At 36.0% G+C, this 27185-nt stretch overlaps 1 protein-coding gene across 9 annotated transcripts in view; it reads left to right on the top strand.

Moving 5' to 3' along the window:
• The window catches only part of LOC145295825 (thrombospondin-1-like), a 520485-nt gene that overhangs the window by 403923 nt on the left and 89377 nt on the right, over positions 1-27185 (top strand). For all 9 annotated transcript variants that reach the window (XM_080141527.1, XM_080141529.1, XM_080141528.1 and 6 more), the window contains one exon: positions 17463-17624. In XM_080141527.1, coding sequence (XP_079997653.1) covers positions 17463-17624 — 162 coding nt within the window. The remainder of the gene's footprint in view (positions 1-17462; positions 17625-27185) is intronic.

The raw sequence follows: 27185 nt of genomic DNA, 5'->3' as shown, positions 1-27185 counted from the left end.
TGAACAGACATCTTGCTACTCAAATCATTACATACTATCCCTGCAACAGATGTCCCTGATAATAGCCCCATACATCAAAGTGGCAACTGTGCCTTGTTTGGGGTGAAAATGGAATTAAAAAATGTAATGTTATTATATGAGCTTTCAACTTTATGTTTACATCTGATAAGAAGCTTCGAAATGCTGTGACCTAGAGAAGTTTTTATTTCTTACTCTTTTCCGAGTGATCTGATGATATAATAAAGTTATATATATATATATATATATATATATATATATATATATATATATATATATATATATATATATAAAATTTTCCACTGACACGTGTTTTGTCGTGTATGACTCATCATACTGGCTGAATCTAGTGAGATTCGAAATCGGGATCCCATGGAAAGAAGCCAAAACTTTTACCACTGGGTTATCTCGCACGACTATATATATATATATATATATATATATATATATATATATATATATATATATATATATATATATATATATATATATATATATATATATAATCTTTCTTTCTCTCATTGCTCATCTAATGAGAGTTCATACATATTTGTACTACGTCATCAGTTATCAAGGTCAATAACCACTCGAGGATAAGGATTAATGAGATGAAAAGATTTTCAGTCGAAAAATGAAGAACAAGTCCTGGTGGCTTTAAACTACATCTGGTGGTGAGACTCGCTTTTTAAACTTTGAGGAATGTTAAGTCACCTCTTAGTTAACATTAATTCCAAGGTCAGATTGACCCGAAGTGTTACCTAACATAATCCCATGAATAAGTTGCAAAGAATCGATTAATTGAATCATGAATGGTATTTTCTGCTTTCACATCAACAATACATGCAGGTCATCAATAGCAGAACACCTTATAAATATATTTGATTTGTAGTAAACTATTTTCTTATATTAAGCAAATCACAAGGCAGCTCATCAGGAAGACCTTTTTTGTCTCCTTAGACGAAACGTGATCTCACTTTAGAAACAAACTTACATCGAACTGAAAGATTCACAACAAATATTCCTTATATTTATTTACACATATATTAATAGTTTTGTCTGGTTCTCCCCTTTCATTCGTTAATCACGTGACACATATCGATTATCTATTCATGTTTTTTAGCTTTGACTGACAAGGAAAGAAACCGCTCAACTAGTTGTCACGTTTTCTTTTTTTCTCCTTTTTTGGTTTAAGTTTTTATCAGTATTATGAACAATCGGTATGATCGCTCTACATATAGCCAACATAACATTTTGTGGTTATGCCCAAAAATTTAGTTCGTAAAGTTAAGACACCGGAAGTAGACTCGATTTACCTAAATATGGAACGGAAGTCAGTTAGCATGAAACGAAAAACGAAACCATATGGAACCACTTCTTGTTTTATTATGAAACAATTAAAAATAATAAACTTTTATTTTTTCCATTTCTATAAATATTTTTTTATTATTTAAAATATATTCACACGAAAATATCTTATTTCAAAAAAGTAATGTAAAATTTCATCATTTATATTTCTATAAATAATTTTCTAAATGTTTAAAATATATTCATATGGAAATAATTCAAAATTTTCGAAACTTTTATCACATAATTTTGCCATAAAGTATCAGAAAACAAAGCAGCTTCAATTGAATTAGGAAACCGAAACTTTTTATTATAACATAAGAAATGTTGATGAAAAACTTTCATACATTATTTTTGACAAAATTCTGTGACAAACATGAAAATATTATTTCAAAAAGACATCAAATAATAAAAATTCTCATTAGTTCTTTTTTCGTGATTTTTTATACAAATTTTTAAAATGAGTTTTTTTTTTTTATAAAACACTTTATTTATAACAAAAAATTCTGTAATAAAACGTGTTATATTATTTCGAAAATACACCATTTATATTAAATGTAAATAATAAAAATTCTGATTAGTTTTAAAACAAGTGTTAAAACAAAATATTTATAAAAATGTAAAAAATGAAAATTTATTATTATTTTTTATTGTTTCACGATAGCACAAAAAGTGTTAAACCTAAAATATTTTCTTTAGATAAATTATTTTCATATGGTTTTCGTATTTCGTTTCATGTTTAGTTACTTCTGTTCCATATTTAGGTAAACCGGGCCCACTTCCGGCGTCTTAAATTTGCGTCCTGAATTTTTGGGCATAATCTAGTTTGTAACTTATAATAAAACGTTCAATTATCTATGCATGTATAAACTGTTGTAAATTGAATAAAGTTTATTTTTGTTTTAGTACAGCATATAAATTACTAGCAGACGTATCTATTCTTGAGAATGAGGACATTTACATATCTGTGCAACCAGCCCTAAATTTCATTTTTCAATTTCTATGACTTTCAATTCTTAATTTGTAAATAAAGTAAAACATTGTTTTTGCTGTCCATGGATGTCCACCATGTCTGTAAACCCCATAATATTATTGTTAATACCATCCTCTAATATCTGATTAAATTTTATCCCACATAAGTTTTGCATCCCGGTCAATCGACAGACAGAACAATAAAAAATAGAAAAAAATACAATTGCGAATTACTTATCTAGTCATGGCTGACGGAACGAGAGCACGCTATCACCGTGAAGTAAACAAATAAAGTGTTCTGGTTGAAATTTTATCCATATTCTTGAGTTCGACAAAAACATTCCCAAGTTTGACAAAATGCACCTTAACAAGGTCGAATGCTACATCGATCGAAATAGTAATGTTTAAAGGAGAGCAGCAGGTCAGTTACCATCATATTACGGCCTCATTCCACTACGCTCTGGAGGTCATTTTCTGACGATTCTTCCATCGTCTTAGATTTTTGTGCATCCGTTCTTCACTCGTGTACGTTAAAGAACGTTGTATCATCAGCGGATATACCCAGCTCGGACACAAGGAAGTCGTTAATGAATATCAGTCATAAGTCAAACACAATTAGGCAAAAATTTATAGATGCTAAAAATCATTGCAAGAGAAAAATGGCTACAGTCTAAAGAAGGAATGTTGAAATAACCAGGGAATGCATAGAATCGCAGAAGATAGGAACTCGTGGTTTCTGGGAAAATCTATAATCGTGTAATGAATAAAGGGCAATCAGTAATTCCCCCACCCCGACTATCCAACAACCAGAAGGTCACATGCACGGTAACCGAGAAGGTGGAACTACTTGGTCAGCGATTATTCGCCTCCAATTCTACCTGAGAGCCAACAAAAAACTCTCTCCCAAATTCCCCTATGCGGACTGAAGTCTCATTAGATGATATGAAAATCACACCTCAATAAATAAATCAATCATTAATTTCTCCGCTCCATTTTTCTACTCTATTCCCGTGTTCTAATTTCCTTGTAACCCTTTAAACAGGATTAGTTAATTTACAGGAAAAAAAAATCTAGGCGCATTTTTTATAAACAGTCATTGATGAATGTTGTAGGCGACATCGAACCTAGAAATTATCATTTGTCATTGCCAGGTGGGATTAATAGGGTCAGATATCTCTCACCTCAGCTATGTCAACTATTTTAAAAAAATATCTCATCTTTTTCATAAGTTGGACCAATAAAGGTTCAAACGAAAACAAAATAAAAAAAAATGTATGAAATGAAATAAAAATGTGCGAATGATGCTAAAATCGATTGCTTTTTGTAAGATGTCTATTGGCAAACTATTACAGAAGTATTTTAAATTTTGCTTGAAAAAAAACTGGCTAAAGGTTTACGATCACTAGACATGATTGATTGTATTGTGGGAAGAAAACAGCGTCGTTTTTTTTTCAATGTAATGTAAACAGACATCTTGCTGCTCAGCTCCCCACATAGTACACCTACAAATTATGTCCCAGCTAGTAGTCCCTTACATGAAAGTGGCACGGTGCCTTATCTGGGGTGAAAATACAATTTAATAAAAGTCACAGTACACAACCAAAAAAAAAACAACATTATTTTGTTTTATGGCATATCATCTCATTTTCAGGTTATTTAATGTCGAACCTGGTAAAACGCTTTAATGCTTTTCTTTATATCTTCAAATATTTATTCCTAATGTCTAGTTTGGTTGTTTTGTTTTATGGTATATCAATCATTTTCGAGTTATTTAATGCCGAATCCAGTAATTTTGGAGAAAAAAGATTTCATGTTTCAAGTTCTTTATATCTTCATTTGTGATGTTGGATTTGGTTGGTTTTTCTTTTGGTTTTTTTTTTGGTTTTGTTTTTTTTGTTGTTTTTTTTTGTATATCAACCCATCAGTTTCAATAATTTGTGGCCAACATTGTTTTTGTTTGGTTTCATTGCTCTGTTGAGAAAAATGTTGGTTTGTTTTTGGTTTTGCAGGACATGATTGAGTTTTGGAGAGATTTCATGGACAAGAAGTAAAGAAAAATTCGAATTAGTCTCTTTTCACTCTCATCACTAAACAGAGTGGCCACTTCTTATGCGCTCTTTTAATTCCACTTTTAAAATTTCAGACTCCCTATTAGTATTGAAGAGTATCCAGAAACAAAAATATGGATGACCCATTAACCAATAAACACAAGATCAATCCAACCCATTACGAGAAATTCATGAAAATTCTATCATATTGAATATGCAGTCATAGTGCAATCCATTAAAATAAAAAAGTCTGAAACAAAAAAATATATATATCAATGAGTATGAGAACTTAATGCAAACATCTCACAGACTAATCTCCAATCAAGACCATAAGAAACAAGAATAAATTTAGAATCGATGCTAAAGTAACAGATTGAACTGGATTCAACCAATTATTAGTGAATTAGCCTGCGTGTTTGGAGGTTGAGAAAAAAAAAGTGGTAGTAGGCAGGCAGAATCACACTCGTACTGCAAAGGAGGAAAAGAACACGAAAAAAAACGTGACGTCTTTGCCGTTGCGTCCATCGCCAAACCAGAAGTGGCGAAGATTTAAATTAAGGCTAGTCAGTCGAAAAGAGAGGATGATTTTCGAAAATATCTGCAAAAAAAGCGACCCCCTCCTTGTAGAAAAGTGTGCAGTTGAGGGTGAAGAAATTAATGCCTTTAGCCGATTTTTCGATATTTGTCGTTTGAAGGGTTGGGCTCCAAAATGATGCCAATTTTGTGAAAAATTTCGTGTCGCCTCTGTCGAAAGTTTTAAGCAGACATACAAACATACATGATGATGATTGCAACGTCTTGTCAGACGAGTGCCACTCCCTCAGACATTTAAAATCCATGAGCCCAAATGCCTGAGGGAGTATCTATACAAAGATGATGTTACAGAGTCTTAGCTTTGTACGACAGCTAAGTCTCTCTCTCGGTTCAAAATGTTGAGATCCAGCAACAAGCAAGAGCCAACAACAAATTAAACTGCAGACCAGCTTAATGCGGGTACTGGTCTCCCACTTTATGTTTTTTTAAATCAGAGATTTGCTTCTCCTAGAAAGGTTGCCTTCACCACGGCTTACGGGAGCCCTCTCCACCCCAATACACATATACACACACACAAATATACACTGTGCTAGTTGGCCGTTGACCCAGAAAAAGAGTTCATTGGCCCTTTGGAAGGTCTTGTTTTTAATCCTCCAGGGAGACTAGCCGCCCTCCTCACTAAACAAGTCTGGTGGGGGAACCAGTTTAGTCGCCGGTGACCCGACCATGAGGCAGGTAGTACTGGGTTACATGGTACCAGTAGCATATGACATGACCTGACACAAAAATACATACATACATACATACATACATACATACATTTAAACAGTTATATCTCATAGGATTAGTAAAAATTGCTCTCGACATATCTAAGGCCTTTGATAGAGTATGGCATAAAGGTTTACTTCACAAGATCTCTAGCTATGGTATAGCTGGAAATGTCTTCTCAATTATTAAATCATTTCTTTCTGATAGGTTCATAAGAGTAGTAGTTGAGGGACAAAAATCAGAAGCTCACAGTATTAATGCTGGTGTCCCTCAGGGGTCAATCCTGGGCCCAACTCTTTTCCTGATCTACATTAATGATCTTCCAAATCACATCCTTACATCATTTGTAGACATTTATGCTGACGACACTACCATTTATGGTAGCACATCTAAGACAGTAAACGACCAAGTTCTCTCCGATTCTCTCTCCTCTGATCTTGAGCACGTAGTACAATGGGGAAAGGAGTGGCTGGTTACTTTTAATGCATCTAAAACCAAGCTTCTCTCTTTACATCATCAACATTCTGATCCACATCTGGCATCAATTGAAATGAATGGCTCTCGTCTTCAGGAGGCCTCAAGTTTTGACAAGCTTCTAGGCTTAACCATTATTCCTGATCTTAAATGGAACACGTACATCAAATCTGTTGCCAAGGCCGCTGGAAAAATGGTGGGATCTTTCTATCGATCCAGTAGATATCTCACTGCTGATGCAATTCTCCATCTATATAAGAGCCAGGTACATCCAAGGATGGAATACTGTTGCCGCATCTGGACAGGAGCTGCTAGAAAGGACTTGTCCTGCCTTGATAAAGTTCAAAATAGACTTCGTACCCTCGTAGGAGATGTCCTTTCCTCTTCCCTGCAACCTCAATCTCACAGAAGAGATGTTGCGAGTTTGTCTCTGTTGTATCATTACTTTCATGGAAAGTGTTCGACTGAGCTTAAGTCTATGGTCCCCCCTCGCCAAACTTTCACAAGAAACACTCGTCTAGCTGTACACACTATCAATAATTCCCCCCACTCTTTATCTGTGCCTAAACCTAAATGTAGATTCCATGAACAAAGCTTCTTTCTTAGAACTGCACGCCTGTGGAATTGTCTTCCGTTTTCCTGCTTTCCGGCTGACTACAATATGGTTGTGTTCAAGTCTAACGTAAATAAGTTCTTGATGAGCCGTTCCATATAAGTTATCAAATTAACCGAATTTTCATTACTAATGATTACTATAATGTCCAATTTCTACTGTACACTCTTTAACCCTTATCCTTGAGTGGCCTCTTGGCCTTGATAATGTGGTGATTCCTGTGTAAAAAAAAAAAGACAGATAGGTGATATTTATATAATAGACTAGCGAAGGTGCCCGGCGTTGCCCAGGTGTTTGGAGGTGTGTGTTGAGTACAAAAAAGAGTGGTAGTATGCAGGCAGGCTTGAACCTGTGATGCAAAGGTGAAAAAGAAAGTGAAAGAAAATCTGACGTTTTACCGCTACTCCATGACGCGACCAAAAGTGTAAAGCGTTCAAATTGAACGTAGTCAATCAAAATTATGACTTGCAGAAATGGAGTTGCTTTTAAACCTTCCACGAAGGTTATTTTTAATGTAGAGGAAAAGCAGCTAGGCCAAAAAAGGGTGCACTCTGGCAGCATCCAAATAAATAGTAATTGTCTCAGTATGAAGGGTTTCCCTACATTGATCAAGGACAAATTACAGAACAGATACTATCTGGGCAAAGCCCAGGAGTAGGCGAGGTATTTATTAGTTTCGCTTTATTTATACGAAAAATCAAAACAAACACTCAAAACGAGGGAATTTTTTTAAACTCGATCAAAAACAAAGATAGAGACGATGTCCATTTGCGAATCTGAGATATTACGATCCAGGAAGTATAAGAAATCTTCTCCCAGAATCTATATGGCGTGAGAACCCCGATACAAAAGCCTTTCATGGACATATGCAAATGCGCGTACCCATTTTGCCTAACAGACTAGCGGGAGTACCCAGCGTTGCCCGGGTGTTTGGAGGTGTGTGCGCGTGTGTGTGTGTGTGGGGGGGTTATAAATCAAAACAACTCTGTGTAAATAGTATTAAAAAAAAACAAAAAACAACGAAACAAGCAAAAAAAATCAGAAAAACAACAAAAAAAAAACGCGAACGTGATGGAAAAAAAAAGAACGAGAAAATGGCATAGCAAGGGTACCCAACGTTGCCCAGGTGTTTGGAGGTGTGTGTATGTTGGTGGAGTGGGGGTAGGTAAATCAAAACAAAATGGAAAATAAAGGATAAAAGAAGTAATAACCCGGTTTAAATATGCTAAAAAAAAACAATAAAAAACTTCTTAAAGAAATCAGAAAAATAAAAACAAAAAAACAGCAAACATTATGGAAAAAAACGAACGTGATGCAAAACGAACCATGTTAAAACTGCTTTTAAAAAATTGGAAAAACAAAAACAAACAAAAACAGCGAACGTGAAAAATGGCATAAATAACCATGTTTCAATATTAAAACTTTCAAAATAGAAAAATAAACTTACATCTCAGTTCGAACATGCAACCTTAACATAACAACGCTGCTCCTTAAATGACTGAGCTATGAACGCGCCAGTTTCTTTAATATTTAAACTAATTCAAGAAAAACCGTTTTTTGTGCATGCGCATTGTGCTAACTTGTCATAACGGAAAATTTTTTGCTACCCCTCCTTGTAGAAAAGTGTCCCGTTGAGGATTAAGGAATAAATGTTTTTAGCTAATTTTTCAATATTTATTGTCCGAAGGGTCAAACTTGAAAACGATACCGATCTGGTGAAAATCCGTTGCCTCTGTCGAAAGTTTTGCGAGGCATACAAACACACGCACGCACACACTCACTAACACACATTTTGCTTTTTATATATATAGACTAGTGGAGATTCCCGGTGTTGCTCGGGTGTTTGTTGGGTTAAAAGAAAAAAAAAGTTTTGGTAGGGAGATAGGCTTGAACCCGAAGCATTGAGGTGAGGGCTGAAAAAAAAAAAAGAGTGACACGTTACCGCGATGCTAAGCGGGCAGAGAGGTGAGTGTGGTTGAAATTAATCGTTTAAAAAAGCAGATGGTTAAACGCACGATAACGTTTGGTTTTCTAGGTCAAACGTCACGCCATAGAGAAATGAAATCACAGCGCAAATTTTGTAACATAAAACTCGCTCAAATAAAAGCTAGAGACGACTTCAATTCGTAAATCGGAGATATTATAATCTAGGGAGTATATAAAAATATGCAAGAATTAGTGACACCCCCGAGCGCCCCCCTCCCCAAAGCCTTTGCCGGACATACAAAAATAATGCATACCCATAAAAGGTGGTGCCCAGCGTTGCCTGGGAGTTTGTTGGTGTGCGTGTGTGTAGTGGAAAAAAAGTTTTGGTAGGTAGGTAAGCTTGAACCCGAAGCTTTGAGGCAAAGGCAGAAAAGAATGTGATAGCCTGATAACTTACCTCGATGATGCAGCAGAAGGAGATTGGTTGAAATTAAACGATTAAAAAGTTAACTGACAGGTGCGTAAATTTAATAAGGTCAAACATCACGCCATAGGAGAATGAAATCCCGCACTTGAAAGCCAATGTCTGCGTATTTGTTTTTTCCCCACGATGTTGGGGAAAACCAGCTCCCAACAAAAAGGAGAGTGCCCAAATGAATAGCAGTTGGCTAATATGACGGATTTTGCCTGCATTGATCAAAGCTCATTGTTTTCTGGATGTCCCTGGTATGAGTGCTAGGAGACTGTATTTTCTCCGATTACTTTCGCTTTTATACTGAAAAGCCAAACAAACCCGCAGAGATAAAAAAAGAAATACCGCAAAAATAGTGTGTAAAAGTCGCTCAAATAAAAAATAGACATGACCTCGTTTCATAAATCGGAGCTATTATAATCTAATAAGTATAACTTTTTATAAAAGTTCTAAGAATGAGTGACCCCCCCCCCCACGAGCGCTCCCTCCTCCAAAAGCCTTTGACGGATATACAAAAAGAATGCATACACACACACAAACACACATGTTCGCTTTTATTCAATAGACTACCCTGGGTGCGCGGCATTGCCCGGGTGTTTGGAGGTGTGTGTTGAGCAAAAAAAAAAACAAATGGTAGTAGGCAGGCAGACTCGAACCCATACCACGAAGGAGGAAAAGAATGTGAAAAAAGCAAAAAAAAAGTGACGCGTTTGCTGTTGCCTCCATCGCAAAACCGGAAGTGACGTAGGTTTAAATTAAGGCTAGACAACTGAAAAGAGGGAATAGCTTTTGAAAATATCGGTAAAAAAATTGACCCCCCCCTGTAGAAAAGTGCCCAGTTGAGAGTGAAGAAATTAATGTTTTTAACCAATTTTTCGATATTAGTCGTCTGAAGCATCGACCTTGAAAATGATATCGATCTTGTGAAAATCCTTCCCCTCTGTTGAAAGTGTTAGGCGAACATAGAAACATACATACATACATATAGGATATACACATGTTATTCACAAACATTTATTAAAGTTATAATTGTTAATGCGTATCCCAATATTAATAACTATATTCAGTAACCAGATTATTATTATTACTTACTTGATGATTTAACTTTTATAAGAGAGTCACCATTTATTAAAGACTAAAGGTTAACAAGTGTAACATGATCGATGAAACAACTAAGTAATGATTGTAATCGAATAAAAATTGATTATTTTAATAGGACAGCTAAACAAGAAATTGTTTACATTCGACTTGAAAACGACCCCATTGTAGTCAGCTGGAAAGTAGGCCAGGTGTGCAGTTCAAGAAATGAAATTTTGTTCATGGAATTTTCGTTTAGATTTAGGTACAAATAGAGAGTAGGAGAAATTGTTGACAGTGGTTGTAAATAAACGAGTGTTCTATGTATTATTTTTATTTTGCAGTATTCTTTGTGATGAGGCTTCATAATTTGTGTATTTTCAGAGGATGATTTGAACGAAACGTGGTGAAACAACAACTATGAAGATAAGGATTATAGTCCGCAAAAATAAAAGTGAATAAACGAGTGCTTGTTGTGAATGTTTTGCAGGGGAACATAGATTGATGCTCAGTTGAGCACTTGTCATAAAAATAAAAATAGGACAGAAATAGATTTGTAACGTCTCTTCTGTGAGGAAAGAGTTGCAAAGAGGAGAAAAAGACTTCACCCACTAGACTTCGAAGCTGGTTTTGCACCCTATCAAGGCAAGAAAACGGGAAAAGAAGTTTTGTAACATGAAAAGAGGTTTGGTAACATGAAAAGAGGTTTTGTAACATGAAAAAAGTTTTGTAACACGAAAGAAGTTTTGTAACATGAAAAGAAGTTTTGTAACATAAGAAGTTTTGTAACATGTAAAGAAGTTTTGCTACATGAAAAGAAGTTTTGTAACATGAAAAGAGGTTTTGTAACATGAAAATAGGTTTTGTAAATCTTCAACCTATTTTACTGTTTTGAATTTTTTTTTTTTTTTTTTTTTTTTTTTTACAAAGGCATCACCACATTATCAAGGCCCAGAGGCCACTCAAGGATAAGGGTTAAAGAGTGTACAGTAGAAATTGGTCAATATTGTAATCATTAGTAAAGAAAATTTGGTAAATTTAATAACTTATATGGAACGGCTCATCAAGAACTTATTTACTTTAGACTTGAACACAACCATATTGTAGTCAGCCGGAAAGCAGGAAAACGGAAGACAATTCCACAGGCGTGCAGTTCTAAGAAAGAAGCTTTGTTCATGGAATCTACGTTTAGGTTTAGGCACAGATAAAGAGTGGGGGAAATTATTGATAGTGTTTACAGCTAGACGAGTGTTTCTTGTGAAAGTTTGGCGAGGGGGGACCATAGATTGAAGCTCAGTTGAACACTTTCCATGAAAATAACGATACATCAGAGACAAACTCGCAACATCTTTTCTGTGAGATAGAGGTTGCAAGGAGGAGAAAAGGACATCTCCTACGAGGCTACGAAGTCTATTTTGAACTCTATCAAGGCAGGCCAAGTCGTTTCTAGCAGCTCCTGCCCAGATGTGGCAACAGTATTCCATCCTTGGACGTACCTGGCTCTTATATAGATAGAGAATAGCATCAGCAGTGAGATATCTACTGGATCGATAGAAAGATCCCACCATTTTTCCAGCGGCCTTGGCAACAGATTTGATATACGTGTTCCATTTAAGATCAGGAGTAATGGTCAAGCCCAGAAGCTTGTCAAAACATGAGGCCTCCTGAAGACGAGAGCCATTCATTTCAATTGATGACAAATGTGAATTAGAATGTTGATGATGTAAGAGAGAAGCTTGGTTTTAGATGCATTAAAAGTAACCAGCCACTCCTTTCCCCATTGTACTACGTGCTCAAGATCAGAGGAGAGAGAATCGGAGAGAACTTGGTCGTTTACTGTCTTAGATGTGCTACCATAAATGGTAGTGTCGTCAGCATAAATGTCTACAAATGATGTAAGGATATGATTTGGAAGATCATTAATGTAGATCAGGAAAAGAGTTGGGCCCAGGATGGATCCCTGAGGGACACCGGCATTAATACTGTGAGCTTCTGATTTTTGCCCCTCAACTACTACTCTTATGAACCTATCAGAAAGAAATGATTTAATAATTGAGAAGACTTTTCCAGCTATACCATAGCTAGCGATCTTATGAAGTAAACCTTTATGCCATACCCTATCAAAGGCTTTAAATATGTCAAGAGCAATTGCCCTAGAAAAATTGCCACCGTCGAGAGATTTGCTAATCCTATGCGATATAACTGTAAGGACATCTGCTGTAGATCTAGCAGAACGGAAACCATATTGAGTGTCACTAAGAAGGTTATTTTTGTTGAGATGTTTGATTACTTCTGTATTTAACACAGATTCAAGCAACTTACTCATGACGCACAGGAGACTTATTGGCCTGTACTGAGAGGGGGATGAGCGATCACCTGAATTCTTAAATACAGGGCATACTGATGAGATTTTCCAGGGAGATGGGAAACTATTCTCTTTAAGACAACGTTTAAACAGTTTTGTAAGTATGGGCGCTAATTCAGGTTGAAGTTTTTTGAGTACTATAATTGGAATACCATCAGGGCCAGTTGCTTTACTCGAATCAAGGTTTTTGATTAGCGTCGCAACATCACGTACAGATATACGTATATCACATAGCGTGTTTTCTGATACAGGAGGAAATATTGGGGGTTGGCGGTCTTGGTCGCAAAGGGTAGAATTAGCTGCAAAGTTCTTGACAAAGAGTTTGGCTTTGTCTGATGCTGACGAGATTACCTCAGGTCCATTGATAATAGTTGGGATGGCGCACACGCTTCTGTTCAGGATTCTTTCCTGTTTCAAAATGAAATGGAAAAATTTGGATTTTATGTTTCGCTTCATCATCTACTGGGAGATAATAGTAAAAAAAAAATGGTCGTTTAAAAAGTATATTGATGTTGAAATTATAGAAATGGTTCAAATATTGAAAGTCTGATTGAAATCATTAATAAAAATTCATCGTCTGCAACATTAACGAAAACCAGATTGCCTGGTTCATACTGATTTTCAAGTGTCCGTTGAACGAACCCCAAGTTAGAATCTTGCTTGGAAGCATTCCAGAGGCTCTGGAGTCAGGACAGCTGATTTAAGTGAACGGTATTTAGAAATAGATCCTCTGAATTTCGAGATACATCAAATGAAATGTAATAAGTCTTCAGACGTACCTCTCCACCGTACTGTATATCGATACTATTTGGCTGACTGGGATATTTTCTGTACATTCATATCCGATCTACCTCTGAATTCCATCTTTAAAAAGGATGTGTCCTCTATAGTATCAGACCTGACCGAATGGTTAATTGTAGGCATAAACCGATTCATATTATCCAAAACATTTCAACAAAAAGCTAACAGCCAGCCATGGTTCTCCCCAGAATATTCTGCTGCCATCTCGCACAGAAATCACTTTTTCCATAGCTACCCACGTAATAGATGTACTGAGACTAAAGCTGATTTCAGGACTGCCAGCAACCACTGTAAAAGAGTAATAAAAAATGCAAAAGAGCTATATGCCCAGTCTGTTAAATCCAAAGTAGCTGATCAGCGACTTGGTTCCCACCAGTTTTCGCAAATAGCAAACAGGATCCTGAACAGAAGCGTGCGTTCTATCCCAACCATCATCAATAGACCTGAGGTCATCTCGTCAGCATCAGACAAGGCCAGACTATTTGCCAAGAACTTTGCAGCTAATTCTACCCTATGCGACGAAGGCCATCAACTCCCCGTATTTCCTCCTATAACAGACAACACGTTATGCAACATACAAATATCTGTGCATGAGGTCGCCAAGCTAATCAAGAACCTTGATTCCAGTAAAGCAACTGGCCCTGACGGCATTCCGGTTATAGTGCTGAAAAAGCTCCAACAAGACCTTGCCCCCATACTTACAAAACTGTTTAAACGTTGCCTTAAGGAGAAGTGCTTCCAACACCCTGGAAAACATTATCAGTATGCCCTGTATTTAAGAATTCAGGTGAAAAGTCATCTCCCTCTCAGTACAGACCAATAAGTTTCCTGTGTGTCATGGATAAGTTGTTGGAATCCATATCAAATAAAGAAGTAGTCAACCACCTCAGCAGAAACAACCTTCTTAGTGACACGCAATATGGTTTCCGCTCCGCAATATCTATAGCAGATGTGCTAACGGTTATATCTCATAGGATTAGTGAATCTCTTGACAAAGGTTTCCTTTCCAGGGCAATTGCTCCTGACATATCGAAGGCCTTCGATAAGGTATGGCATAAGGGCCTACTTCACAAGATTTCCAGCTACAGTATAACTGGTAATGTTTTCTCAATCATTAAATCATTTCTCTCTGATAGGCTCATAAGAGTAGTTGTTGATGGGCAGAAATCAGAGGCCCACAGTATTAATGCTGGAGTCCCTCAGGGGTCCATCCTGGGCGCAACTCTCTTCCTGATATACATCAATGATCTCCAAAAACACATACTTAAATCATTCGTTGACATCTATGTTGATAACACGACCATCTATGGCAACACATCAAAGGCCGTAAATGACAAGGTTCTCTCTGATTCTCTCTTTTCTGATCTTGAGCGTGTGGTACAGTGGGGGAAGAGGTGGCTGGTCACTTTTAATGCATCCAAAACCAAGCTTCTATCTCTACATCTTCAACGCTCTGATCCCCATTTGGCATCAATTCAAATGGATGGCTCTCATCTTGGGGAGGCTCCATGTTTTGACAAGCTTTTGGATTTGACCTTTACTCTTGATCTGAAATAGAACACGTACATCAGGTCTGTTGCCAAGGATGCTGGGAAAATGGTAGGATCCTTTTACTGCTCCAGAAGATATCTCACTACTAATGCAATTCTCTATCTGTGTAAAAGTCAAGTACGTCTAAGAATGGAGTACTGCTGCCACATCTGGGCAGGAGCTGCTAAAAACAGGCTATCCTGCCTTGACAGAGTACAAAATAGACTTCGTAGCTTAGTGGGGGGGATGCCTTTTCTTTTCCTTGCAGCCTCTCTCCCACAGAAGAGACATTGCGAGCCTGTCTTTGTTTTATCGTTATTTCCATGGCAAGAGCTCGTCTGAGCTCCAATCTCTCGTTAATCTTTCATGAGAAACACCCATCTGGCTGAAACTACTATCAATAATTTTCCCCACTCTTTATCTCTGCCTAAATCCAAACGTAGATTCCATGAGCAGAGCTTCTTTCTCAGAAGTGCACAGCTGTGGAACTCTCTTCTGTTTGCCTGTTTCCCACCTGAATACAACTTGGATGTCTTCAAGTCCAACATAAACAAATTCCTGACAAACCGCCCTCTAAAGTAAGACACTCTATCAAATCTCCAATACTAATGATTACTACAATACTATCTCATTGATTACTGTACATGCAATAACCCTTATCCCTGAGTGGCCTCTGGGCCTTGATAAGTGATGACCTACATGTAAAAAAAAAAAAAGTGATTGGTCAATACATGATGTTCTAGTTATCTTTATGATTACTGTTTCTATTTCACTTCCGGTTCCGTCTTTAATGATGTTATTATTTATAAAACCACATCTAACAATGATAGAGAGGGAGCTTTCTTCACCTATTCTGTACTTTCACCTAACAATTTAATAAACAAAAAGTAACGTAAAAATATATAAAAAATGAATGAGTAACCGGAAGAAAAGTGAAAACAGTAATCGTAAAGATAACGGATCTCTCTCTCCCTCTCTCTCTCTCTCTCTCTCTCTATATATATATATATATATATATATATCGTAAATAATCTCACCCACTTCCACTGCCGACTGTCAACACGACGGTTCTAGGTTCAATCCTTGGCTTGGGAGAGATGCTAGTCTAGCGGCACTGATGAGTTGTGATACAACGAAACAGGACTGTATGTCGATGACTACAAATATATTTTAAGCCCCCCTCTTTGGGTAGAGCACTGTCGTAAATAATCTCACCCGCTACTTAATTGACTGAAAATGCAAAGCTCGTTGTTTGTTTGTTTATGAACAGGCAATTTGAGCACTATAAAAGTGGTGGCGGATGTCTATTTTAATAAACATTCCGACGAGTTATTTACGGGCGTTGATTCCATGGTCGAGTGGGAGAACTGCTGACTGTCAACACGACGGTTCTAGGTTCAATCCTTGGCTTGGGAGAGATGCTAGTCTAGCGGCACTGATGAGTTGTGATACAACGAAACAGGACTGTATGTCGATGACTACAAATATATATATATATATATAGAGAGAGAGAGAGAGAGAATTAGATCTGAAACTAGTAACAACATTTTGTAATACTTAATGTAATACAATTCATCCTGTGACACCAATTCTGACGTTCCTACACTACACTAGTTCATTATTTTATTTTCTAACTGACTTCACATGCAGGTTCGACTTCTTTTTAAAATTCTTCCTTAATTGATCATTGTCAACATCCGATAGCCGACTACTACGCTCATCATCTTCAAGACTTTTGTCGCTACCACGAAATTTCTTAAACCACCAATGTGCTGTGCATTCAGAAGTGGTTCCAGGATCAAATGCTTCATTGATATCACACGCTTTTTCAGCAGCTTTTCGGCTTAGCTTGAATTGAAATAAAGAAATTGTGCAAATTTTCTTTTTTCCCCATCTTCTGAAAAAAAAGAAATTATTGGTTTTAAACGATTGTAATTTAAACGATTAGATAAAGTAAAAGAAACTAATTTGAAAATACATCATTTGAAATGAAAATTAAAAATTCCACAAGAACTTTCTTCTCAACCTAATACTTGGATTATTTAGACTACTTTTACAACGTTTCGGTCGATGTAACCTCCAACCTTCTTCAGATACCGTTTGTTGAACTCAGGAATTTGCACTATATCCACTACACCACTTATGTAAGGACCCGTGGCATAGTGAATATAATACTTATTAAAATTCAGCTCATCTGGAGGTTCAAGGTTCAATCTTTAGTATGCGTGATACTAAAAAATAGAATTATGATTTCTATCAGTCACGGCTGATGGAACGTGAATTAAATAAAGGGTTCTGATCGAAATTTCTTTGCGGATTCCCAAGTTTGACCGAAAGATCCTTGTGTTCGACAGAAAGGTTCCAAGTTTGACAAGATACACCGCAAGAAAGTCGGAGGTTACATCGACTGAAACGTTATGAAAATAACACTAACAATGAAAACATTAGCCTGAAGAATCCCAAATAATACGAGTTATTTTTTTTAATAAATGTGTCATCTTTCTTTTCTTTTTTCTTCAGAAATACCTGAAAATTTTGATATAAGCACGTGTGAAAAAAATAATGACACAGTCTGGTGTGCAAGTCACTTACAGTGCGTCAATAAAGAACAAGTCTGTGATAGAGTTCTCCATTGCCATGATGGAAGCGACGAAAGTATGTGCACGGATAAAACCAAGAATAGTAAGTTTTTGTTTGTTTAACTTTTACATTATTTTTGTTGTATATTTGTTTTATCGGATTCATTACATTCAAATTATAAAATATTTGCATCTTGGATTTGTGACCATCTTATTGGATTCATTTAAAACTCTACTAACAAAATATAAAACATTTGCATCTTGGATTTTGATTGTTTTTATGCCGTTGAACTAACAATCATTTAATGACACAAAATTCGCCTCTGAAATTTTGCTGATGCATCGGTATGAAAACTTTGGTATGATAAACTCGAATATCAAAATAAATATATTATATTTATACTTTGTTTAATTAAGCACGTTGCTTAATTTTTTTATAAAATATTGTTTATGTGACACACATAAACACACACACATACACTCACACACACACACTCACACACACATACGCACACATACACACACATATATGATATTGTTTGTGCATTGCTTGCAAAGAAGGTCGTGATAATACAATTGTTCTGTGGGTTCAAAGATGGTTTGTTAGATGGATTCAAGCTCTGAAGTGTTTCCCACATGTTGAACACAGGTGGGATAATTCTGTATCAGAGATGTTAATTGCTCTTTTCTTTTATGTTTTTCATTGCGTTCAGATTCAGCAATTGTAGCCTCTTTATGCATTGCAGCACGCCAGGAACATCTGTCAGGTTAGTTTTTCCCATAAGTTTGAATAGAAACCAAAATGTTTGAGGGAGTCCTTCAGATTGTCCTTGAACTATTTCCATTGTCCTCATGTGAGCAGTTTACCGTAAAAAGCTGTTTTGGGAGCTTTGAATGAGGTATGCAGTATATATGACCTGCCCAATGCACCTACCACTGTTATAACATGGTGTGTACTGATGATTAGAATACGCCGACTGCCCCCCTGCAGAGGGTAAAAGTCCCTCAATGGGGGTCCTGGATATGACCTTAAACTATATCCAGTGGTGAGGCCCCAGCTTGTGGGCTTTGGGGAGTGTGGAGCCACCCTTTAATTACCATTGCTCCCAGGTCCACTCTGACCCGGATTGGTAGTACCTGTTAGGGTTCCAACTATGGGTTAAATAGAAACCGACTTGAAAACAACAAATATATTCTATTAAAAAATTTTCTTCAAAATCTTTGGATTCAGCATTAAATAACCCGAAAAGGGTTGATATGCCGTAAAACAAAAACAACCAACCAACCAAATGTACTGATGAAAAGTTTGACAGGCTAAAACCTCTGTGTCTGGTATCTTTTCTTTCCACTTGATTTTAAGCAATTTATTGAGGCAGGTCTCATGGAACTGGTTCAGTTTCTTGGTATGTCTGATATATATATATATATATATATATATATATATATATATATATATATATATATAGTTCAAGTTTTTACAAGCATACATGAGGTAAAAATCCCAGTTCGTAGACTTGGAGATTGGTTGAATCCGAATTCCTCTGTGCTCCCATGCAGTGGTTCTGAGACGTCCAAAGGCAGCACTTACCTTGGTTATCCCAAAATGAACTTCATTGTCTATGTGTATAGACCTTGACAGAATACTGCCCAAGTAAGTGAACTTGTTCACAGTTTTTAGGTTGGTTCCATGAATTGAAATCTGAGACTAAACATAGTTTTTTACAGGAGCAGGCTGATACATTACTTCGGTCTTCTTTAGATTAATAGTCAAACCGAAATTGTTGCATGCCTTAGAAAAATGATCAACAATATATTGCATGTTTGGCTTTGTGTTATTTGTGGTATTGAAGACATAGTCATCAGCAAACAAAAGGTCTCGTATAATGATGGTCTTGATTCTGGTGACAGAACTAAGTTGTTTTAAATTAAACAATTTCCCATCTGTCCGGTAGTTGATGGTTATCCCGGGATCTTTTGTGTTGAATTCATCAATCAACACCTCCAAAAACATCATGCTGAAGAGCGTTGGTGCATGTTTGACACCGTCATCGACTGGGAAATCATCGGAAGCCTCTCCATCATCTATGACATGCACCATCATCCCATCATGAAACTATTTTATGACTGAAATAAATTTATCAGGATCTCCAAATTGGATCATGATTTTCTATATAGCTGCCCAGTGTATAGTGTCAAAGGTAGTCAGATCTACAAATGTTGTGTAGAAGTCCTGGTATTGTTGCTGACATTTTTACTGGAGTAGATCAACAGCAAATATCATGTTAATTGTACCACACCCTATACGAAAACCACATTGACTTTCTGAGAGGAGGCGATCTTCTAGATATGCGGTTAAACAGAGCAAGAATTTTACCAGTTATGTTAAGAAGAGATATTCTTTGTGGTTGTCGTAGCTCTGTCTGTTTCCATTCCTCTTATGTATATGCACTATGGATCTTTGAATTCTTAAGGAATTAGGTCTTTCGCTCAGAATGAAAGAAATAACTCGTGTAGCTTTTTTGTCAGAGTAGGACCACTTGTATTATATGTCTCTGAGGACATGCGATCAGAACCTGGAGCTTTGCTACAAGAAAGCTGTTTTGCACCTTTTTTAACTTCATGGATGATAGGCAACTAATCAAAGGTTTGATTTGTTTTGATTTGTGGAAATTGTGTGATTGCCTCATCACTGATTGAGGAAGACCAATTCAGCACAGAGTTGAAGTGCTCTACTCACGTGTTAAAATATTGGCTCGCTCTATTATCAGTTTTGTCTCATTAGCATTTTGCAGAGGAGAAGTGCCGATAGCCTTTGGCCCATATATTGTTTGGAGGGCGTCATATAATCTTTGAGTCATGCATATCTACATATTTCTGTATTTCCAGAAGTTTATCACTGAATCATTTATCTTGTATTTTGTGTAGTTTTGTTTAAACAATATTTTAGATTTTCTACAATGTTTCTTATTTTAAGGACGAGCTTGGATCCTGCTGAAGCGTCTTGTGACATTTGCACATTTTTGTGAGTAGTTCCTATATCTCCTCATCATTTACGACAAACCAATCCTGATGTTTATTCTAGGATGATCCAAGCAATTCAAGAGATGACGTTTGTACAGCTTCCTTGAATGCTGTCCAGTCGTCTTCAATATAAGAATAACTAAACTGTTGTTCAGTTATTCTTGCATTGAGATTATTCGCATTTGCCTCCACTTTTAGTTTATGCGTTTGGCCATCTTTTTTCCCTGAGGCTGCCACTTGGCTACAATGCTGAGTTTTGACTTGGAGATAACAATGCTGAGTTTTGACTTGGAGATAACAGGTCTGTGGTCTGTTATGCACTTCGCGCCACATATGACCTTAGTAATCAAAACATCCTGTCTTTCTGATGATTACATAGTCAATGAGATGCCAGTGCTTGTATCTTGGGTGCAGCCAGGTGGTTTTGCTCCTATTTGATTGACAAAACACAGTATTAGTGATTAGTAGATCATGGCCAATGTAGATCTTTATCAGCATCAATCCATTACTGTAATACTTGCCAACTCCATTTCTACCAATAATTCCTTCCCAGGTTTTGTAATCTGCACCAACTCTGGCATTAAAGTCACTGAATAATTAATCTCCTTTGGTTTTCTAGTTCTTGATAGAAACCGTCCTTCACCTCATCCAGATCGGTTATTGTTGGAGCATATGTGCTGATTACTGCCGTATGACTCCGCATCCCAACCGGTAAGTGCATTTTACCGATAGATTATCATTGGTCCCTTTATGTAAGTCAGTTTCTCCAACATTGCATTCACTCCAGAAAAAGGTATAAGTACGTTTATCCTCTGTGAGTTGACTTTCTTCAGCAATGGAAGTTTCAGACAGGACTGCTATGTAGCGAGCTAGCTCTCTGGGTGTTATGGCGAATTGCCTTTCTGGTCAGCTTGCTTTTGGGTTGTCAAAAAGAGTATGTATGTTCCACGTATGATGAGTGAAGTAATCACTTGCTGTTTTTTTTTTCAACCGCTGAATTTAAGTTGTGGTAGACATGTGATAAAGCAGGCAATTTTCAGAGCAGCATTTCTAGCCCCATGGAGGTGAGCATTGCACTAATCATATATATATATATATATATATATATATATATATATATATATATATATATATATATATATATATATATATATATATATATATATATATATATATATATATATATATATATATATATATATATATATATATATATGCTAGTAGGCCTTCCAACATCGCCTGGTCGTAAAATACGTTTAAATATTATATTTTAATTCGTGCAGATTTCGTATTTATTATTATTGAGTCAATTCTCTATAGATTGTTATATTGTACCCGATATGTATCGGTAATTTAAAAAGTAAGAAACACATGGCTTGATGCCATCAGCTAGAATCAAAACCAAAGCTCCAACTTTAGTTGTTATTATTTGAGCTATCGTCTGATGGATAAGAATACGTTAACATTCACCCAATTTTAATGCATAAATGTATATTTGTGCATGCGTACAAGAGTACTTTAAGTCTAATTACGCCTGCCAAGTTCCAACTTTTTGTCAATTTTTACCGACTAAGGACCAAACTGATTTCGTTCCACAGGTCCAAATCCCCTTTATATCAAATTTAAATTCTTTAGATCAAGAATTAATGAGGTAGTTTGCTAGGGACCTTTCCTCAGGCAGACAGACAATGTCATTTTTATATACAGAGAGAGATAATGATCTGGGTAATGTGTTATTGTATGTTATTGTGTGGGGATAAAAAATGTCCACTACTAATCTACTTCAACATATACATCCCTCTCTCTATCTCCTTCTCTCTCTCTCTATCTCTCTCTACATATATATATATATATATATATATATATATATATATATATATATATATATGCTTACCGATAAGATATGGGTTATAAGTATATATAGAAAAATTAACATATGAATATTATATATACTTCATCATCTCATTATAAGTCGTTTCATGTTTAGCTTTCGTCCTTAGAAATAGAAAACATAATATATACACATATTTACAATAACATGCGCGCACACATACACTAGCACACACATATGCACACACGTATATATGTGTGTGTGTGTGTGTGTGTGTTTGTGTGTGTGTGTGTCTGTGTGTGTGTATTACATGCACAGATCAATACATATGTTTTATAGAGATATATAAACACACATATAAATAGCGACATATGTGTGTATCTGTAGTATATATGTGTGTGCGTGTACTGGTATATTCATGACGCAAACATCATAATTAGAAAATCCAAAAGTATTTTGTTGACATTATCAAACAAATTCTGTCTGGAAAATCAAATCATAAATCAACAAAAAAAAAAAAGAACTGAAAACTCCAAATTGTCAGCATGTTTCCAATTTAGAAAAGCCGAGACGTCCTTTAACCGTATTCGTCTACGTTTTGAAAACTTCCATTTTTTATTATTATTTTTCGATTTCTGTTCGATTCCATAACTGAAAATCTAGTTTTCAGAATTAATTGACGTTAGAAAATCTCCACCATTTTCTCAAATCAGTGCGAGACTCTTCATCCCGTTTTGATTCCGCCCTTTCATCTCACATGCAACGTTTAACAGACTTGACGAAGAAAGGTCAATTTATATTATTTCTCGTATTTCTATTTTTCCGTTTTTGTAGCAATCCCTTTTTTGAGGTTATTTAAATGTCGAAAAGCAATACCTCCTGCAAACGACTCATTAAATATGATTAATTGAACACAATTTGCTGAGAAAAATTAAGAGTGTATAATTTTACAAGTATTTTCATTTGCTGATCTTGTCGACAATCGTGATTATTAAGCATTTGAGCTTGAGAATCAAAAGAGAAATATCAAAGAAGTAAAAGATTGCCCAGAGAATCATGACGAATTGAGAAACCAAGTTTATTCTATTATAAATTCTTGTTGCAGATTTGATTTCCAACAGAAAGTAAAATTATTTAACTCTGATTTGATCCAGATTATTAAACACTAGTGAAGCAAGATTCCCCGAATTTCAATTCATTCTCAATATTCCTTAAGCTTTAACCTTAAATATTAAATAGGTTTTAGAATGAAAATAATGTGATGAATTTCGATTGAAATTTGATTAAGGATTCTAAACACAAACTTTAATAGCCTCACATCTCGATTTTAACTTAATCTTTATAAAGAGACATATACGAGGTGCCTTCAATAAGTTTCATCTGGGCACTTTTATGGATAGCACACACATGGGACTCTAGTCCTCTTCGACGTAATGCACTTGTACCGTTTCAACAACTTCTGAAATGGAAATCCTCTTTTGTATCAATAACCCTCGTCACAGCTTTTTTCATCTTGTCAATTGTCTCATAACAACAGCTTCTAAGGTTTTCCTTGAGCTTAGGAAATAACTAAAAGTCACAGGGAGCAAAGTCTGAACTATAGAGAGGGCGAGGAACTGTCTTGATGCCCATCTCGGTCAAATAGTCTGACAAGGATAGAGTTGTGCATTGTTGCATTCGTGCAAATCTTCTGCATTTTCAAATAATTGTGTGCACAGTTCCCACACTGAAATCAAACTGTTCACTTATTGAGTCTATAGATGCACGGCAGTTCTTAACCATGAAATTCTTTATTTGGCTAATCAACTCTAGTGTTCTGACTTCTTTTTCACAGACTCCCTGCCTTCCTTGAATCTCTTATGCAGCTCAAAAACTGATGCTCGATTCATGCAAGATGGTCCAAAAGCAGTTTGAAACATGTCATACGTTTCTGTGGCAGTTTTTTCCAAGTTTAAAACAGAATTTTATTGCATATCTTCTAAAGTGTTCTGACGTCCAGACTACATTTTTGAAATTCACCAACTCTGACAATCAGGCTTTAGTAGGATGTATTCCACTTCCTGGTGAAGCTATTTATTTAAACCTAAAATAATAAAATTTGGCCAGTTATCTCATAAGATGTATAGCAATAACATACTTAATTTTTAAGAGTCTACGACAATTTTAAATGCCTGTACAAGAAATGTTTGAAAAGTTATTGAAGGCACCTCATATAAATGCAAATCCCTTTTCGTCAAGATATTTATTGTACCTATCCTCAGCTTTCCTTTATCATCCCATTATCATCAATCTAGTTTTGGTATTTAAGGTGATGTGAACGTACCAGACTCCAGGATGAGCTGCACCATGCAACATCTCAAGCCTGCTCTCCATGCAGTCTGATCCATAGAGTTGATAGCAGTTGTATTGCAAACAGTCAAGTCACTTTGTACGCATTCAAGCCATGTCATCCCTGGTTTTCTTTCTTCTTATCATTCATTAGTATATATATATATTTATAGTATGTATAATAATATATGCATATATAAACGATTTCATTGTCAAACATCTTCAAGTTACCCCCCTCCTCCCCGAACAAAATGTCAAATGGGGGAGGAGAACTATCATCATAAACTGTGCTGGTCGATTTCGGAATAAAGCTGAATTTCGATCTGTATGCTACATTTTGAATGTTACTTTCCGTTTCTCCATTTATTATTGCATACCTAGATATCAGGTCAATGAAAGAATATTTTAAACCATTAAAATTTATTTTATGCATATTATTATTACATATCACCATGATTAATTTATAACTTTTTCTTTAAGATTATTAAAGCATCGTTCATATTGCGTTGTAATATTGGTTTCCATGTTGACCTGAAAATAACCGTCTTTAGGTGACAGAAGGAGAATTATCTTCCATCATGATAATGCTTGTTTTCAAGCAACATTACTGGCTGAGGGAGAATTTGGTCAGGAAATCTTGCCTCTTCCTGGATAGATCCGTTAGATTATCACTTATTTCGAGGATTACAAAAATATTTAGATGGCCATTTTTAACATCTCGAGAGGAGATTGAACATACGTTTGATTCATATTTCACATCAAAGCCTAAAGAATTTTATAAGCGAAGCATTTATAACCTCATTGACAGATGGAATCAAGAGAGCAAATGTCATTGTTGTTATGAATGAAGAATTTCAAAAACACAGTTTTCATTTCCAAGAAAAAAATTTTAATTGGCAAAACTTTTTGCACCGACCTGATATATAATTCTCACAAAAAAAAAAAAAAAAAAAAAAACAGAATTCTGTTGTCGCTAAGATATATTTTAAAACCCTATAAGTTTATAAGCATTTATATATATTTCTGTTGTGGCCTTAAATAGCCGAAAGAAATAAAACAGAAAAGGAGACTAAACTTGTTTCTTTCAATAATTACAAGAAACCTTCTCTATCACCAATGGTAATGGCCAAAGACTCTTTATCTGAAAGTAGTTCTTTTAAACTCCTCAGCCTAACGTTCACAGGAAACATGAGTTGGAACAATTACATTGAGAGCATGGCCAGAACCGCGGCAAAGAAGGTAGGCTCTCTCTACTGTGCTAGAAAGCTACTAATGCCCAAAAGTTTCCTCTACCTCTATAAGGCCAGCATTCGCCCATGTATGGAGTATTGTTGTCATATTTGGGCTGGTGCATCTGCTACTAGTCTCTCGCTCCTAGACAAGGTTCAAAAGAGAGTCGCCAACCTGATAGGTCCTGAACTATCATCTAAGCTTCAGCCTCTGTCCCATCAACAAACTGTTGCGTCCCTCTGCCTGTTCTACAAGTATTTTAATGGTGAATGCTCCGATGAACTGCAAGCACTTTTACTCCCTCGATGTAAATACCCCGACAAACCCGACAAGCAGCAAAATCCCACCCCTACACAGTAGAGATTCCTAAATGTAAGAGAGCTTTCTACTCAAGTAGTTTCTTCCCTAGAAATGCTAGACTTTGGAATTCCCTTCCGGGTCCCTGCTTCTCCAACTGTACTGACATGCAGAAGTTCAAGTGTAACGTGAACAGACATCTTGCTGCCCAACCCCCCACATAGTATCCCTGTAGCTTGGGTCCCTGATAGTATCAAAATGATAATGTGCCTTGTTTGGGGTGAAAATGTAAAAAAAAAAAAAAATTAATAAGAGTATTTGTTCCATACCTTTTTCTGGATTGATTATAGAGTTTCCTTGCAGTGAAACAATAAGGTTGATTACCATAACAATTTATTAAATTCTAGTCATTTTAAATTTTCAACTGATGGACGTTTGTAATAAAGAGTATGTTGTTAGCGTTTACGAACGTTGTGTTCCTGAACTTTCTGAAATTATTCAATCTCTGTTTACCTCAGTCCTCCTTGTTGGAAGGAGTTCTCTGTTGTCGCTAACTTTAAAAATGCTAACGCTCGGCAACTAAGTATCATCCTGTTAGTCTCTTCTGTCAGTCACAAAGTTTTTGAACGATTGTTCATTTTCTGAAAATTTTGGGCTTTTTTTAGTGAAGTCAGTTTTGCTTTTGTGCTTTTTGTAGTGTTCCTTCTACATCTGATCTATTAACTGTTGTAACTGAGCGAACTTGTTATGGATAATTCAGAAGAGGATAGCGCCAAGCGTTTGACAGGGTGTTGTTGCATTCTAATTTTCTATATGAACTTTGAGGTTATGGTATTCTTTGGTAAGGCTATTGACATTAATCAGTCTTTTCTTTCTGATGGAAGCTTTGAGTAACTTTGGATGGTGTCTATTCATTTTCTTTTCCTTTCAATGCCAGTGTTTCAATAAGATTCTATT

Source organism: Euprymna scolopes, chromosome 16, assembly GCF_053919585.1.
Source record: "Euprymna scolopes isolate OS-2025 chromosome 16, ASM5391958v1, whole genome shotgun sequence".
Lineage (NCBI taxonomy): Eukaryota > Metazoa > Mollusca > Cephalopoda > Sepiida > Sepiolidae > Euprymna > Euprymna scolopes.
Note: the sequence above shows the minus strand (reverse complement) of the source record. Positions and strands in the feature narration are given on the sequence as shown.